Source organism: Perca flavescens, chromosome 21 (assembly GCF_004354835.1).
Source record: "Perca flavescens isolate YP-PL-M2 chromosome 21, PFLA_1.0, whole genome shotgun sequence".
NCBI lineage: Eukaryota > Metazoa > Chordata > Actinopteri > Perciformes > Percidae > Perca > Perca flavescens.
Window position 1 is genome coordinate 14,417,451 of NC_041351.1, and position 18,080 is coordinate 14,435,530.

Here is an 18,080-nt window from a genome sequence, read left to right on the forward strand (position 1 = left end):
TGGGAACACATTCCGTGTCACTATGTTGATAATCGCATATGCTTGGAAGTGAAGCTTAGATCGGGCCCAAAAAAAATCAAGCCTGACCCTACCCGAGCCCGTGCACGTTGTGTCCGAGCCCGGCCCGACACATTAACTGGAATTATGAGGCAGAGCCCGATTTAAACCCGACAATTTTTTAATATTTGGGCCGTTATAACTGACATTATAAAGGACTCGTGAGATATCTGAAACAATCTGGCCTTGTTGCACAATTATGGAAGACAGTACTACAGATGGGAGAGACACGATTTAGCACAGTTTACCTCACACTCAAGTCAGTGCAGGACATCTACCCCAAGCTATGGGAGAAGCTGGAGAGGCATAGCTTTCTCCCCACCCAATTAGGCTAATAAAGTAATGATTAAAAAAACCACAAATGCTTGATCAAGGGCCCAGCCCGGCCCGGCCCGAGGATAATGGCAGGATATATCGGCCCGACCCGGCCCGTGGGTCAAGTTCGGGCTTGGGCAGAGAATCTAAACTATAGGCCTACTTGGGAGGAAAGGGACAAAAAGGTGAGCACAATTTACAGTGTTTTGCTCCTGTTATCGTGACTCAAGGAGGCATTTTACAAAGTCTACAGACTACCACGTTGTTGTTGGCATTAAGAGTAAAATACTCCCATGTGCGAGCCTTTTTCTCAACGTGTTGTTGAACTTGCTAGGAAGCCATACTTGGGCTGTTGCTGGGGGCAGCCATGTTATTTAGATTTCTACACGTGATACGTCGACGCAAATTATTTGTGTCGACGAATTTACGTAATTGATTACGTCGACTACCTTGACGAATCGTCCCAGCCCTAAACTAAATGCATATTTGTAAAAAGTGTCCCAATATTTGATATTTATTTGTACCCTGATTTTTTTGCATGGTGCATTTTCTGAGACTTAACATCTTTTTGGCCTGTTTTCTATCTATTCATCATATAGCTACAATGACTGTGCAGACATTAAAACATACTCTCTTAAGTAGGTTTGTTTGGACAGTTTTATTGTCAAATAGTCTCTATATGCTTTAATTATTTGACAGTCATGAAGGCCACCCGGGTAATTCCATATACCAGTGAATGAGAACAGGACCTTATAAAAGCTCTGCATTGCATTATCATTTTCTTTTCATCATTTTGTATCACTCATTGCAAATTGTTTGTGGAAATGATCAATGAAGGCCTGAAGGTTATCACACAAAATCAGTTTTTTGTATTTACAGTACATTCATGTATGCACTGTACATGTGTGCAAACTGTAGATTATGTTTGCATCGTCACTGAAAAAAACGAGAGAAATTACAGTCTCTGAAGCAGACATTTAACTTTGTTAGAAGTGAAACAGGGAAAAGTTAATTTCATGTCATGAAAAAGATATTGTTTGCATAAAAGTGAAACATAATCTAAGTTACGATTATGTTGATTATGTTCAGTGGCTGCCTTTGCTTTTTCTGAGAAAAACCAGCAGTATATTAACAAGAGGGATGATCTCACACTTATAAAACCTGTGTGTGTGTGTGTGTGTGTGTGTGTGTGTCAGAGACAGACTTAAGATGAAATAGAGATTTGTTTGCACGTGAGAGTGACTTCACTCCTCTGGCCTGCTTGGGCTTTCATCAAATGAAAAGAAAATACAGAGGAAAGTGTAAAAAGAATCTTAACGGCAAGTGTTGCTCATATATGGTGTGACTATCTATACTTATTAATCATCACACTTCTTTCAGATTGTCTCCGGTCAGAACGTTTGTCCCGGTAACACCGCTGGCAGCCCCTGCATTGAGGTGGATGTTCTGGGCATGTCCATCGACAGCTGCCACTTCCGCACCAAACCCATCCACCGCAACACCCTCAACCCCATGTGGAGTGAGCACTTCCAGTTCACCGTGCACTTTGAAGAGATGTGCTTCCTGCGCTTCGCCGTAGTGGAGAATAACAGTTCCCAGACTACCGCTCAGAGGACACTGCCTCTGAAGGCCTTAAAGCCAGGTAGGAGTCTCAGACACAACAGATGGAACCGGGAGAAAGGATGCTGTCTGCAAGAGCACCTGTAAATATCAAAATCCTGTATAAATCAATTACAACGTCTGCAGTGAATTTATATATGATTCAAAACAATGGAGGCCTGTGTCTTGTCTTGTGTGTGGTTAATGTGCCTTGTTATGTCCTGACTCAGTGTCATAAGCTAAATGTAAACAAAACATTTTATAAATTAACTCAACCTATTACAAAGAGCTTAACAGTTTTTTTGTTTTAGTTTTTATCGGCCCATTCAGTGTTATCAGTTTATGTGTAGTCAAAGTATATTTTCTTGTTGTGTGTTTCAGGTTACAGACATGTCCAGTTGAGGACACAACATAATGAATCTCTCGAAGTGTCAAGCCTGTTTATCTTCAGCCGCAGAATAGAGGACGGTCCCACAGGGGGCGCCACTCCCTCATCGCTGGTAAGACTTGTCAGCTCTTCCAAGTTCTGAGATGCAGGGGTTACATTTGATACTGCACCCTCCTCTGTGCTTTTAAAGACTGTCGGGTAAAGCAGAAATGTCTTGACGATATGTTTCATAATGACCTGCTGCCTTGCACCTCTCCTGCTCTCCACACAGCTGTTCAGTTCAGAGGAGAAACGTGCCTCACGGCAGCACAGGGTGACGGTGTACGCAGCGCCTGGTCCTGAGCTCTTCACTGTGTTCTGTGTTACAGAGCAGACGACCGCCAAACAGCTGCTGGACACGGTTAGTGCTTTGCAAGCAAAGATTCATGATGCTTGGATAATGAGATTGCAGCCTGAGCAAAAGGCAGTCCTGCACACACACACTCACAGTTTTTTTGTCTCTCTCTTTTCGTATGTGTCATATATTACGCAGGTTGTAGCATCTACAGGAAACCCGGCACAGTACTTCCTGTGCGAGGAAAAGGTTCCTCTGTTGAAGGAGCGCAGCGAGGTGAAGCGCTGTGCTCAGCATCGTCCTCTTGCGCCCGAGGAGGAGGTGGTCAGACTGGTCTCCAGCTGGAACTCTGAGGAGGGATACGTGGGGAGGATCTGCCTCCAAACACGAGAGGAGGTACACACAGAGACTAACTTACTGTAGTAGAAACATAAAGAGTGGATATTATTAGCATCGAGGACCTGTGTCTTTATTAAAAAAAAAAGGGAAGTTGCATCTTTCAACATTCAAATTTGTTGAATGATTTAAAACACTTATCTAATTGCACTACACTAATCGCAACGCGCGAAGCACTTGATACACACTTTTTGTGACCCATCATGTAGACTATGGCTCCCCCTTGTGTTTATACCTCACCCAGAGGCACACTGCTATAGTAGGGAGAGTAGCTTAATTGCTGTAAAGTAGCTTAGTTTAATTAAACATTTTCATGCATCAAACTGACCTGGTGCTGGTTTAAATCTGGGTTCTGCATATATTTACTGTTACTGTGCGGCTTTATTCTTGCAGAACTTAAATGAGAAGAACTCGTTGCTGGAGGGAGAGGAGGAGGTGACTGTGGGAGGTAGAGAAGGAGCAGGAGGAGGAGGAGGAGGGGGAGGAGGAGGAGGAGCAGAGGACGATATGTTCTTCGTCCAGGTCCATGAAGTTTCACCAGAACAGCCTCACACTGTGATCAAGGCCCCGCGCTACAGCACTGCTCAGGACATCATACAGCAGGTATGGAGAGTCAGGAACCTTTCTAAGCTTTGATTTGAAACTTTTCAAGACGTGTATACCAACCTTAAAGTGGCTTGATTTGTTTCTCTGGTCAGACATTGTCAAAGGCCAAGTATTCCTGCAGTATCCTATCTAATCCCAATCCATGTGACTACGTCCTAATGGAGGAAGTGACCAAAGACGCCGGCTCGAAGAAGTCCTCCACCGCTAAGCCCCTGCAGCGGCTACTGCTGGATCACGAGTGTGTCTACCAAGCTCAGAGCCGCTGGCGCGGCGCGGGAAAGTTCATTCTTAAACTCAAAGAGCAGGTAGCTCTAAACATGATGGCTGACTTCCAATGCTAGAGATTTATTAGATTATTTTTTATTTATTTATGTGTTTTACCTTATATTTATGTGCATTACATAACTCCTTTGAGCATGTTTCGACTTTGTATGTGCTTGCATGAACTGTTTCTCCTGCTGCTCGTTCACATCTCAGTTAATCCATGTTGTTGTGTGCTCGCCGTTGTATTTTAACACCTGCGTGATGGATTGTATGGGCTTTTTAACCTGTTGCTGCTTTCCTTGTTTGTAACCGCTTTTGTGCGCTTTGTTGCTCTGTGTTTTTTGTGATTTACTGTGCTGTGTTAAATTTTATCTGCTCATCTTGTTCCAGTGTTTTCTATGTTGTATGTCTGTCAGTATTTATTTATTTATTTCATTTATTAATCATCCTTTCACACTCAAGGTCATTTGTGCTGACATTGTAAGTAAATAAATAAATGAGCTGGCTCGTTGAATAAAGGTTCAATTATCTTTTAATTAGTTGTTTAGTTTCTTTCTTTTTAAATAATTAAGACATGCTGAGTGAGGAAAAGGACATGACTAAATGGATCAATAAAACAATCATTTAATTCTTCAGTATGAAAAAGGAAGCAAGCGTGCACATTAAGGATGAAAAAGTATGGAAGAAGAAAAACTGCCTGCACATTTCTCTATGTTCTTTCTGTATTTCAGTAACGTTAATTTATTTCTTCTTCCAGGTGGTGCGGGAAGACAAAAAGAAAGTCATTTCCTTTGCCAGCGAGCTTAAGAAGCTGACCAGCCGCAGCCGCAGCATGACGACTGGCGGTGGAGTGGACGGTCCTGCCCAAAGTAAGGATGATAGAGCTGCATGCTGTGTGGCTCTGACAGAGCTCCAGGAGTGAGGCTCACACTCTGCCTGCTGTCTGTGCATGGAAAGGCAACAGAGGTACCGTATGTTGTCTCTAACACCTAACATCACAAAAAGGAGCAAAACATTTGAAGGTGCCACTCTGTTTAACTTTAACATTTTTACAATTTAAAATACATTAACATACACATTCTAAAGTACATTGTGTGTTGCATTTCTCAATACAAATTGGGCAAGGTTCTGTATAGAATTGATATGGATTATGACGTGTTTGGGATGTAAGTACAATGTAGAAAACTTTTTTTGAATTGCTGGTAATGCATGAAACCCTTTTCTTCTCACAACTTGAAAAAAATGATAGTCAAAGTCATTGTTTTCCTGTTTCAGGGTCTGAATTAGGTTCATGTAATGTAACATATGGTCTTTAGGTATTTTCTGAACTGTATGAACTTCATTCAGAATCCTTATTTAACTGTTTATATTAACTGTTTATTCTGATAATATTAAATTCTGGGGAAAAGTGTAAATGAATGTGATGCAAAATGATTTAATATAACTGGACTTGTGTTTGTAGCAATGTTAACGATGTACTTCAGAGTCTGTTATCGTGAATTATTATGTAATAACACTTCATTTCCAGCAATATTTCATCCGTTCTATGTAACAGATGGTCTCACTTTGCAGTGTAGCTAAAATTCATTATGGTTGTGATGTTACTGACTGTTGTTTACCAGTTTGTCTTTAAAGCCATAATCTGTGATCCTCTGCAGGGTATCTGTCTGCAGGGCTGAAGGCGTGGGTGGCAGAGGGCAGAGTGGGGGCAGGAAGGTTCCTTCAGGCCTCCTCCTCCTCCTTTAGGGGGCAACTCGAACCTGTCCACCTGCCCACTTCCTCTCTGACCCCTCCAGCCTGGACGCTTCACCTCCTCAGGAACTGGAAGATCCACAAATGAAGTCAAGAGGGAGAGACTTGGGTTAACAACTTCTAAACTTGGAGGATTCTCCTTTCCAAAAAAAAGGCGAGGTGTTTCAGCGAGGGTCGGATCTGCTCCTCTAAATCCTGTCTGATCCTGCCTTGTGTTAGTTGAGCCAGTGGAGGAGAAGATTCAATGGGTTCGGTGACAGATCAGCCCCTTTGCTTGGTCAGAAATCCCACCCAGCATCACTTGGAGCAGTGATGGTCCTGTGGGGGCCGGTAGCTCTGGCTCTTCTTGGTTTATTGGTTGTGGTGTGGCTCCACGGAGAGTCCGGAGTACCAGAGGCAGCTGCTGTTATTGAAGTCATCAGGTATGTGATCAGGGACATACAGTATTCCTTCTTCGACCAATAAAAAGGAGCACTTTCCTGAGTCCCATTTAAAGGATGAAGAGGTATGGGTGTCAGTTTTTTATTTTTTTATTTAAATCTCCCAAAAATGACACAAAAGATAAGGAGAAATTACGTGCAAATGGCCTCTGGATCGAATGAGTTTAGCGAACCACATTTAAAAGAGTTATTTAAGCGTCCTAGCACGGGATAGTTTGCTATTGGATAACTGTATCATGTATTTGGTTCGAAGTGAAGTATTCCCACTTTCTGGTATCACACAAAGGAAGCACAGAGCAGACCGAGGGAGATCTGCTTGTAAAAATAGAAGGAGAGTATGAGTGCTGTTGAGGTTACACAGTATTCTTCTCTTTCTCAGGTATGGGCTCTTTCTTTTCTGAGGGCATTGTGAACGAGGCTGACAAGCTGGCTTGTTTGGTTCTTTTCTTACTGTTTCAGTTTCACAGTACTGTAAGGGAACATTTTGGGCATCACTCACAGGAAGACAAATATTCAGATATTCTGTAACAAAAGCAATGCTTTAGGTGATTTTTTTTGGACACTACTGTCGCTGCCCTAAAGGTAACGATGCATGAACAGTGTTTTAAGGCAGTGTAGCTGTGCAAGATTAACTTGTTGAGGGGCAAATGTGAAACAACTTCTTATCGCTGTGGTGATAAAGGTATTACCCTTTTATGTTGCCTTAAAGTGTTGCAGCACTGCCTTTAACTTTTGGTAATTTTGTAGCTGTATCTCTGAAGGACGATCTGTGGCTCGTTTCACAGAGTATTTTAATTATGTCATCATTGTCCACTAATAAGTATGTTGACAGGCATCTTGTCATGCCAACCAAATAAATAAATGTATACATTATTTCAAATAAAAATGATATATTTGTTATAATTTTCATTGAGGAATGCTACTTGTAATTGGGGCAGGGTTTGAAATCTAAACACACATGGCCGTACAAGAAATTTACCAAAATAAAATAATGTCTAACATTGTTTAAATTATGATTTAAATTCAGAATGATCTAATAGAATAGGTAATTATTTGACCAGACATTCGATTCTAGGTTTCGGTCCTGAAAGTATTGAGACTCTTTACACAGTCCTAATGCTAATAGTGCTAAATTGACAAACACGTTACACACAATGTGACAAGGACTTAAGGAGGAATAAAATGATAAAACTAATAATATTTCCTCCTTTCATTGAATAGAAAAATGATGATGTTGGCACTAAGATGCTTTGGAGAAACAGCCAAGTCTTCTTCAGACCAGCATTTTGCACATTTTGCTTTTCCTTTTGCTGTCATCTTCATCTTCGTTTTTGTGTTACTGTCTGACTTGATTGTTATGAGATGGTCGAAATTTTTTATTATGATCATCATATTTATTACTTTTAACAGCAGCCCAGTAGTGAATTCAGTTTTAAGGAAAACACAAGATAAATGTTTGGATTGTTTTTACTCTTTGTCAAACTGTAATCAGCATATAGTCCCAGTCCAAAATGTGAAATTCCCCAACCAAAAACATTACCTAGCGACAGAATTAACTGCATTTAACTTTAGTTTTTTTTTACCTAGATTTACTGGCCTTATATTTTGAATGCAGTATCTTTATAGTTGACTAGTATTGATTGATTGTCAAAAATGACTGTGGGCTTTTCTTTATTTCTGCTTACTGCTCATTTAATTTTCTTAGAGAATTTACTAAAATTTGATTGATTTGAGGCCACTGTTCCCCTTCTTTCTGTTTTGATGTGTAACATTTCAAGATTCTTTTTTTTTCTCTTTAGAACATAGTTGTTTTTTGGGCATTTCACTTATTAATTCGTAGATCTTGCCTATATTGTAGTAAAGCAGATCCTCGAGGAACCATTTTTAAATCTAAACTAAAATGGTTTATGTCAGTTGGTCATGATTGGTGAAATCAAGACAAGAAAGGACCTACAAGACATTGTAGAAACAAAATGACCACTTAATTTCCTATATTAAATCTAAAGAAAATCTGTTTTAAGCTCAAATCAATTTGGGGTTAAGAATAAATTATACTTTTATAAAGAAGTCACTTTGCCCATTTTCTTTAACCCACATTCCAACATAAAACTTGTCATTTCAAAGAAACTTTCTAAAACCTTCAAACGGTGAACACTTCTTTGTTAACATACAAGTATATACACCAAGTTATTGTTATTTGAAATGTTTGCTTGAACTTATAGGCCACATACAGATAAAGAACTTATGTCCCTTTACTTTCATTTGTCTTTAAGTAAGACTTTGCTCAGTGCCAAGTGATAACGGTCATGTAACCACAACTCTAAACTGGTGATTTCTTACAACTACCATGCTGGATAAAAGTGATATCAGCTGATATACATGTGAAATCCACACCGACTTTAAACAGAAAGGGACATTTTCTGTTCAATTGTAAATCTGTCATCAGTGAGGCAGATCTGTGTTCATTGTTTTCCGTCTTTCTAACTTGTAAACCTCATTTCTGAATGTAACATTTCTTAACATGTTGAAACTGAGACACGTGTTTATGTTATTTATTTTAATGTGAAGCCCTGGTTGGCAATAATCTTTTTATGTATGATTTCATGTAAGTAGTTTTAAGATGTTTTTATTTATTTCAATATGTGAGAGGATAAACTCTCTACTGCCCTAACTTTACTCAAACTTATTTAGAGACCTAAATAAATATTTTACTTTGTGTAAAATATCCCGTATAGTATTCATTTGTCTGGCATGTTATTCTGCAGTTACACAGCAGCATCGTTTTTCTGACGTGGACAAATGATGACAATTTGAAACTTCCAATCTCTTTTTTTAAGATTTTGGTGAATTTGTTATATCCGCTGAATATGATATGTGTTTGCTGACTGTGGGCTGTGTTTCGTCTTTAGCACTCTTGTTTCCTTAAGATGTGCAGTATACCCTTTACATCCACTATCTGTGTTATGATGTGGCTGTCAAGTGAACAATTGTCTTTTTACTTGAATTTGGATGAGAATTGTTGGATTTGTCATATAGAAGGATCACAATAAAAGTTTCAAATACTCAGTGTTGTGTGTCTATGTGAGCTCAACTTTATTTCATAAGGAATATGCTTTTAAACCATAATATTATGGGTTGGAATTTTATTTACAAACAACCCAAAACAAGATAATATACTATGGCGTTTTAACGACTTTTTCAACATACTATAATATGACTTCAACGTACTTTATGACGTTTTATGACCTTTTCTTTCAACATACTATACTTTGACTTTTTATGCCTTTTTTAGACATACTTTACTATGACTTTATTCAACATGACTTTTTTTGACATACTATACTATGACTTTTTTTTTAATTCTTACAACATACCATGACTTTTTTATTAGTTTTTTTGACATACTATACTATGACTTTTTAATTAATTTTTTTATGACATTATGATGTTTTATATGACATGTTATTGTTATGGTCTGACTCTAAGACCACAACAAATATGGTAAGCAAACACAAGGAATTCATTCAGAGAAAGGAATTTTATTAAGAGGTTCAATTAATAATAATAAAAAAAACTAGACTATCAGGGAAACATACTGTCAGGTTAATTAAGGTAATACTAAATTAATTATATGGTAAATCAAAAGTCCAATATAGCAAAGATGGTCCCAGGAGAGAGAGGGCCCACAGACAACTTGGATGGGGTGGGTTTTGTAGCCTGGAGACAGTTGCCTCCAATTCCTCAATGGCCTTCAGCTCCAACCAACCAGGAACCAGCTACACTGGAAGACAACACACACAAGCCCTGGCAGAGTCCCTGGGGTCATCGCACTACACTATGACTTTTATTTATGACATACTATACTATGATCTTTTTTATGACTTTTTAAATGACAAAAAAAAATTCAGTGTTTAAATAATTGATCATGGTTTAGTAAACCAATGGTCATGATCACCTCTCCACCCAGCAACCTATCTTTTTCAGCATCTCCCTTCTGGCAGAAGGTACAGGTCTCTAGGAGGCAGGACAGAATGCCTTAAAGGTCCCATGACATGGTGCTCTTTGGATGCTTTTATATAGACCTTAGTGGTACCCTTAATACTGTATCTGAAGTCTCTTTTATATAGACCTTAGTGGTCCCCTAATACTGTATCTGAAGTCTCTTTCCCGAAATTCATCCTTGATGCAGAATTACAGCCACTAGAGCCAGTCCCACAATGAGCTTTCCTTAGTATGTGCCATTTCTGTGTCTGTAGCTTTAAATGCTATTGAGGAGGAGAGAGGGGGGGCAAGGTGGGGGTGGGGGGTGTGGCCATGATGTCTCTCTCTCATGGGGGGCCCAAATTCTGTGGGCGGGCAAAGCAGAGAAAGGGGAGGTAACCTTGTTCCTTGTGACCTCATAAGGAGAAGATTCCAGATTGGCCCATCTGAGCTTTAATTTTCTCAAAGGCAGAGCAGGATACCCAGGGCTCGGTTTACACCTATCACCATTTCAAGCCACTGGGGGACCATAGGCAGGCTGGGGGAACTCATAATAATGTTAAAAACAACTCATAAAGTGAAATTTTCCTGCCATGGGACCTTTAACTAAAGCTTCTTTCCAAAAGCCGTTTAGTTGATAAATACACAAGTTGGCATAGAATAATTCCATGTGGAGTTGTGAACTGACTGTAATGACTTTTCTCAACATACTATGATGTTTTTATGACATTTCTGTGTATACTATATTTTATGCCTTTTTTGACATAAAATATTCTGACTTTATATGACTTTTTATTCATTTTTTATAGAATGACTTTTTTATGATTTCCTTCGACATGCTATCTATGATTCTTTTTCGACATACTTAACTATGACTTTTTTGTGATTTTCTTTCGACATACTATATTAAGATCTCGACATACTATACTATGACTACTTTATGACTTCCTTCAACATACTATCCTATGACTTTTTTCAACATACTGTACTATTACTTTTTTATTATTTCCTTCAACATACTATCCTATGAATTTTTTGACACACTATTCCGAGACTGTTTGTTGTGATTTTTGAAGACATACTATACTATGACTTTTTCAACATACTATCCTATGACATTTTTATTACTTTTTCTCGACAAATTATACTATTGCATTTTATGACATTTTTTCGACATACTATACTATGAGTCTTTTTCGACAGATTTAAGTATGACTTTTTTTGTGATTTTTTTCAACATACTTACGAAGACCTTTTTCGGCATACTATCCTATGAATTTTCTCGTCATACTATACAAAGACTGTTTTATGACTTTTCAACATATTACTTCTTCGACATAATCTACTATGACTTTTTCACCGTACTACACTATGACAGATTTAGGACTCTTTTTACATACAAATATATAAATATAAAAAAGTCATAGTATACAATGACTTTTTTTGACATACTATGTTCTTTCGATATATTATACTATGACTTTTCTTTCAAACTTTTCGACATACTATACTGTGACTTATTTTTTCAAAATTTTAGACATGTTGTACAATTACTTTTTTTCAACATTTCCAACATACATACTAAGACATTTTTTCAACATACTATATATGACTTTTTGTGACTTTTTTCGACATAAAATACTATGACTTTTTTTCAACATTTTCAACATACTATACTATGACATTTTTTCGACATTCTATATATGACTTTTTCTGACATACTATACTATGACTTTTTCAAAAGTTTCATCATGCTATACAATTGATTGACATCTTTCAACATACTATATTATGACATTTTTGTGACTTTATTTTTTTTACATACTATAATTTATTGATTCAAACCTTGAACCTTCTTGCTGTGAGGAAACAGTTCTAACCATTAGGCCACCATGATGCTTTCCTTGACTCTTTTCAACATACTATACTATGACCTTTTTTCGACATACTATACTATGAATTTTCTCAACATACTATACTATGACTGTTTTATGACTTTTCAACATAGGCTGTTACTTTTCTGTGACTTTCTTCGACATGCTATACTCTGACTTTTTCAACGTACTACACTATGACATATTTAGGACTTTTTTTTTTTACATATAAATATATAAATATAAAAAAGTCATAGTATACAATGACCTTTTTTTCGACATACTATACTATGACCTTTTTTCGACATACTATACTATGACCTTTTTTCGACATACTATACTATGACCTTTTTTCGACATACTATACTATGACCTTTTTTCGACATACTATACAATGACTTTTTTTCTCATTTTTTGACATATACTATGGCTTTTTGTGACTTTTTTCGACATACTATACTATGACCTTTTTTCGACATACTATACAATGACTTTTTATTGACATACTATACAATGACTTTTTATCGACATACTATACTATGACCTTTTTTTCGACAAACTATACTATGACCTTTTTTTCGACATACTATACTATGACCTTTTTTTTGACATACTATACTATGACCTTTTTCGACCTACTATACTATGACTTTTTTCGACATACTATACAATTACTTTTTTTCTCATTTTTTGACATATACTATGGCTTTTTTGTGACTTTTTTCGACATACTATACTATGACCTTTTTTTCGACATACTATACAATTACTTTTTATCGACATACTATACTATGACCTTTTTTTCGACATACTATACAATTACTTTTTTTCGACATACTATACAATGACTTTTTATCGACATACTATACAATGACTTTTTATCAACATAATATACTATGACCTTTTTTTCGACAAACTATACTATGACCTCTCTTCGACATACTATACTATGACCTTTTTTTGACATACTATACTATGACCTTTTTTTCAACATATTATGCTATGACCTTTTTTCGACATACTATACTATGACTTTTTTTCGACATACTATACTATGACTTTTTCGACATACTATACAATGACTTTTTTTTGACATACTATACTATGACCTTTTTTCGACATACTATACTATGACTTTTTTTCGACATACTATGACCTTTTTTTTGACATACTATACTATGACTTTTTTTCGACATACTATGACCTTTTTTTCGACATACTATACTATGACTTTTTTTCGACATACTATACAATGACTTTTTTTTGACATACTATACAATGACTTTTTATCGACATACTATACTATGACCTTTTTTTCGACAAACTATACTATGACCTTTTTTTCGACATACTATACTATGACCTTTTTTCGACATATTATACTATGACCTTTTTCGACCTACTATACTATGACTTTTTTCGACATACTATACAATTACTGTTTTTCTCATTTTTTGACATATACTATGGCTTTTTGTGACTTTTTTCGACATACTATACTATGACCTTTTTTTCGACATACTATACAATGACTTTTTTTCGACATACTATACAATGACTTTTTATCGACATATTATACTATGACCTTTTTTTCGACAAACTATACTATGACCTTTTTTTCGACATACTATACTATGACCTTTTTTCGACATACTATACTATGACTTTTTTCAACATACTATATTATGACCTTTTTTTCAACATACTATACTATGACCTTTTTTTCAACATACTATACTATGACCTTTTTTCGACATGCTATACTATGACCTTTTTTCGACATACTATACAATTACTTTTTTCAAATTTTTTGACATATACTACGGCTTTTTGTGACTTTTTTCGACATAATATACTATGACTTCTTTTCGACATACTATACGATGAACTTTTTTCGACATACTATACTATGACTTCTTTTCGACATACTATACGATGACCTTTTTTCGACATACTATACTATGACCATTTTTTCGACATACTTTACTATGACCTTTTTTTGACATACTATACTATGACCTCTTTTCGACATACTATACTATGACCTTTTTTCGACATACTATACTATGACCTTTTTTCGACATACTACTATGACCTCTTTTCGACATAGTTTACGATGATCTTTTTTCGACATACTATACTATGACAATTTTTTCGACATACTATACTATGACCCTTTTTCGACATATTATACTATGACCTTTTTCAACATACTATATTATGACCTTTTTTTCGACATACTATACTATGACCCTTTTTCGACATATTATACTATGACCTTTTTCAACATACTATATTATGACCTTTTTTTCAACATACTATACTATGACCTTTTTTCTAATTTTTTGACATATACTATGGCTTTTTGTGACTTTTTTTGACATACTATACTATGACCTCTTGTATAGTATGTTGAAAAAAGATCATAGTATAGTATGTTGAAAAAAGGTCATAGTATAGTATGTTGAAACAAGGTCATAGTATAGTATGTTGAAAAAAAGGTCATAGTATAGTATGTTGAAAAAAAGGTCATAATATGTTGTTGGTCATGTATGATGCAGGCGGCATAGTATAGTATGTCGAAAAAAGGTCATAGTATAGTATGTCGAAAAAAACCCCTAGTATGTCGAAAAAAATATAGTATGTGTCAAAAAGTAGCATAGTATGTCGAAAAAAACATAGAGGCTGTATGTCAAAAGGTCATATTATAATATGACCTTTTTTTCGACATACTATACAATGACTTTTTTTTCGACATACTATACTATGACCTTTTTTTGACATACTATACTATGACCTTTTTTTCAACATACTATACTATGATTTTTTTTTGACATATTATACTATGACCTTTCTTTGACATACTATACACTGACTTTTTTTTCGACATACTATACTATGACCTTTTTTCGACATACTATACTATGACCTTTTTTTCAACATACTATACTATGATTTTTTTTTGACATATTATACTATGACCTTTCTTTGACATACTATACACTGACTTTTTTACGACATACTATACTATGACCTTTTTTTGACATACTATACTATGACCTTTTTTTCAACATACTATACTATGATTTTTTTTTGACATATTATACTATGACCTTTTTATCGACATACTATACAATGACTTTTTTTCGACATACTATACAATGACTTTTTATTGACATACTATACTATGACCTTTTTTTCGACAAACTATACTATGAACTTTTTTTTGACATACTATACTATGACCTTTTTTTCGACATACTATACTATGACCTTTTTTCGACATATTATACTATGACCTTTTTCGACCTACTATACTATGACTTTTTTTGACATACTATACAATTACTTTTTTTCTCATTTTTTGACATATACTATGGCTTTTTGTAACTTTTTTCGACATACTATACTATGACCTTTTTTTCGACATACTATACAATGACTTTTTATCGACGTACTCTACTATGACCTTTTTTTCGACATACTATACAATGACTTTTTTTCGACATACTATACAATTACTTTTTATCGACATACTATACTATGACCTTTTTTTCGACATACTATGACCTTTTTTTTGACATATTATACTATGAGTTTTTATCGACATACTATACTATGACCTTTTTTTCAACATACTATACTATGACCTATTTTTGTGACTTTTTTTTTTTTTATAATATACTATGACTTCTTTTCGACATACTATACGATGACCTTTTTTTGACATACTATACTATGACCATTTTTTTGACATACTATACTATGACCTTTTTTTGACATACTATACTATGACCTCTTTTCGACATACTATACGATGACCTTTTTTTGACATACTATACTATGACCATTTTTTTGACATACTATAATATGACCTTTTTCGACATACTACTATGACCTTTTTTCGACATACTATACTATGACTTTTTTTCGACATACTATACTATGACTTTTTTCGACATAATATATACTGTGATTTCTTTTGACGTGTATTATGACTTTTTTCAACATACTATACTATGACTTTTTTTTCGACATACTATACTATGAATTATCTCGACATACTATACTATGACTGTTTTATGACTTTTCAACATAGGCTATTACTTTTCTGTGACTTTCTTCGACATGCTATACTCTGACTTTTTCAACGTACTACACTATGACAGATTTAGGATAGATATATGACCTCTTTTTGACATACTATACAATGACCTTTTTTCGACATACTGTACTATGACCATTTTTTCGACATACTATACTATGACCTTTTTTTGACATACTATACTATGACCTCTTTTCGACATACTATACTATGACCTTTTTCGACATACTATACTATGACCTCTTTTCGACATACTATACTATGACCTTTTTCGACATACTATAATATGACCTTTTTCGACATACTACTATGACCTTTTTCCGACATACTATACTATGACTTTTTTTCGACATACCATACTATGACTTTTTTCGACATACTACTTTGACCTCTTTTCGACATACTATACGATGACCTTTTTTCGACATACTATACTATGACCATTTTTTCGACATACTATACTATGACCTTTTTTCGACATATTATACTATGACCTTTTTCAACATACTATATTATGACCTTTTTTTCAACATACTATATTATGACCTTTTTTTCAACATACTATACTATGACCTTTTTTCAACATACTATACTATGACCTTTTTTCAACATACTATACCATTACTTTTTTCTAATTTTTTGACATATACTATGGCTTTTTGTAACTTTTTTCGACATACTATATATAACCTCTTTTCGACATACTATACGTTGACCTTTTTTCGACATACTATACTATGACTTTTTTTCGACATACTATACTATGACTTTTTTTCGACATAATATATACTGTGATTTCTTTTGACGTGTATTATGACTTTTTTCGACATACTATACTATGACTTTTTTTCGACATACTATACTATGAATTATCTCGACATACTATACTATGACTGTTTTATGACTTTTCAACATAGGCTATTACTTTTCTGTGACTTTCTTCGACATACTATACTATGACCTTTTTTTCAACATACTATACTATGACCTTTTTTTCAACATACTATACCATTACTTTTTTCAAATTTTTTGACATATACTATGGCTTTTTGTAACTTTTTTCGACATACTATACTATGACCTCTTTTTGACATACTATACTATGACCTTTTTTTGACATACTATACTATGACCTTTTTTTGACATACTATACTATCACCTCTTTTCGACATACTATACTATGACCTCTTTTCGACATACTATACTATGACCTCTTTTCGACATACTACACTATGACATTTTTTCGACATTCTATATATGACTTTTTCTGACATACTATACTATGACTTTTTCAAAAGTTTCATCATGCTATACAATTGATTGACATCTTTCAACATACTATATTATGACATTTTTGTGACTTTATTTTTTTTACATACTATAATTTATTGATTCAAACCTTGAACCTTCTTGCTGTGAGGAAACAGTTCTAACCATTAGGCCACCATGATGCTTTCCTTGACTCTTTTCAACATACTATACTATGACCTTTTTTCGACATACTATACTATGAATTTTCTCAACATACTATACTATGACTGTTTTATGACTTTTCAACATAGGCTGTTACTTTTCTGTGACTTTCTTCGACATGCTATACTCTGACTTTTTCAACGTACTACACTATGACATATTTAGGACTTTTTTTTTTTTCATATAAATATATAAATATAAAAAAGTCATAGTATACAATGACCTTTTTTTCGACATACTATACTATGACCTTTTTTCGACATACTATACTATGACCTTTTTTCGACATACTATACTATGACTTTTTTTCTACAAACTATGACCGTTTTTTCGACATACTATACTATGACCTTTTTTCGACATACTATACAATGACTTTTTTTCTCATTTTTTGACATATACTATGGCTTTTTGTGACTTTTTTCGACATACTATACTATGACCTTTTTTCGACATACTATACAATGACTTTTTATTGACATACTATACAATGACT

At 34.9% G+C, this 18,080-nt stretch overlaps 1 protein-coding gene across 9 annotated transcripts in view; it reads left to right on the forward strand.

The window, feature by feature from the left end:
• The window catches only part of plce1 (phospholipase C, epsilon 1), a 92,452-nt gene extending 83,235 nt beyond the window's left edge, over positions 1-9,217 (forward strand). For 7 of the 9 annotated variants that reach the window (XM_028567105.1, XM_028567104.1, XM_028567108.1 and 4 more), the window contains 8 exons: positions 1,753-2,014; positions 2,353-2,471; positions 2,631-2,759; positions 2,892-3,089; positions 3,483-3,692; positions 3,788-4,000; positions 4,717-4,828; positions 5,618-9,217. In XM_028567105.1, the coding sequence (XP_028422906.1) occupies positions 1,753-2,014; positions 2,353-2,471; positions 2,631-2,759; positions 2,892-3,089; positions 3,483-3,692; positions 3,788-4,000; positions 4,717-4,828; positions 5,618-5,799 (1,425 nt within the window). In that variant the 3' untranslated portion in view covers positions 5,800-9,217. Of the gene's footprint in view, positions 1-1,752; positions 2,015-2,352; positions 2,472-2,630; positions 2,760-2,891; positions 3,090-3,482; positions 3,693-3,787; positions 4,001-4,716; positions 4,926-5,617 lie in introns of all 9 variants that reach the window. The other 2 variants (XM_028567111.1, XM_028567113.1) reach the window with 1 other exon arrangement.
• Positions 9,218-18,080: the final 8,863 nt, after the last annotated feature.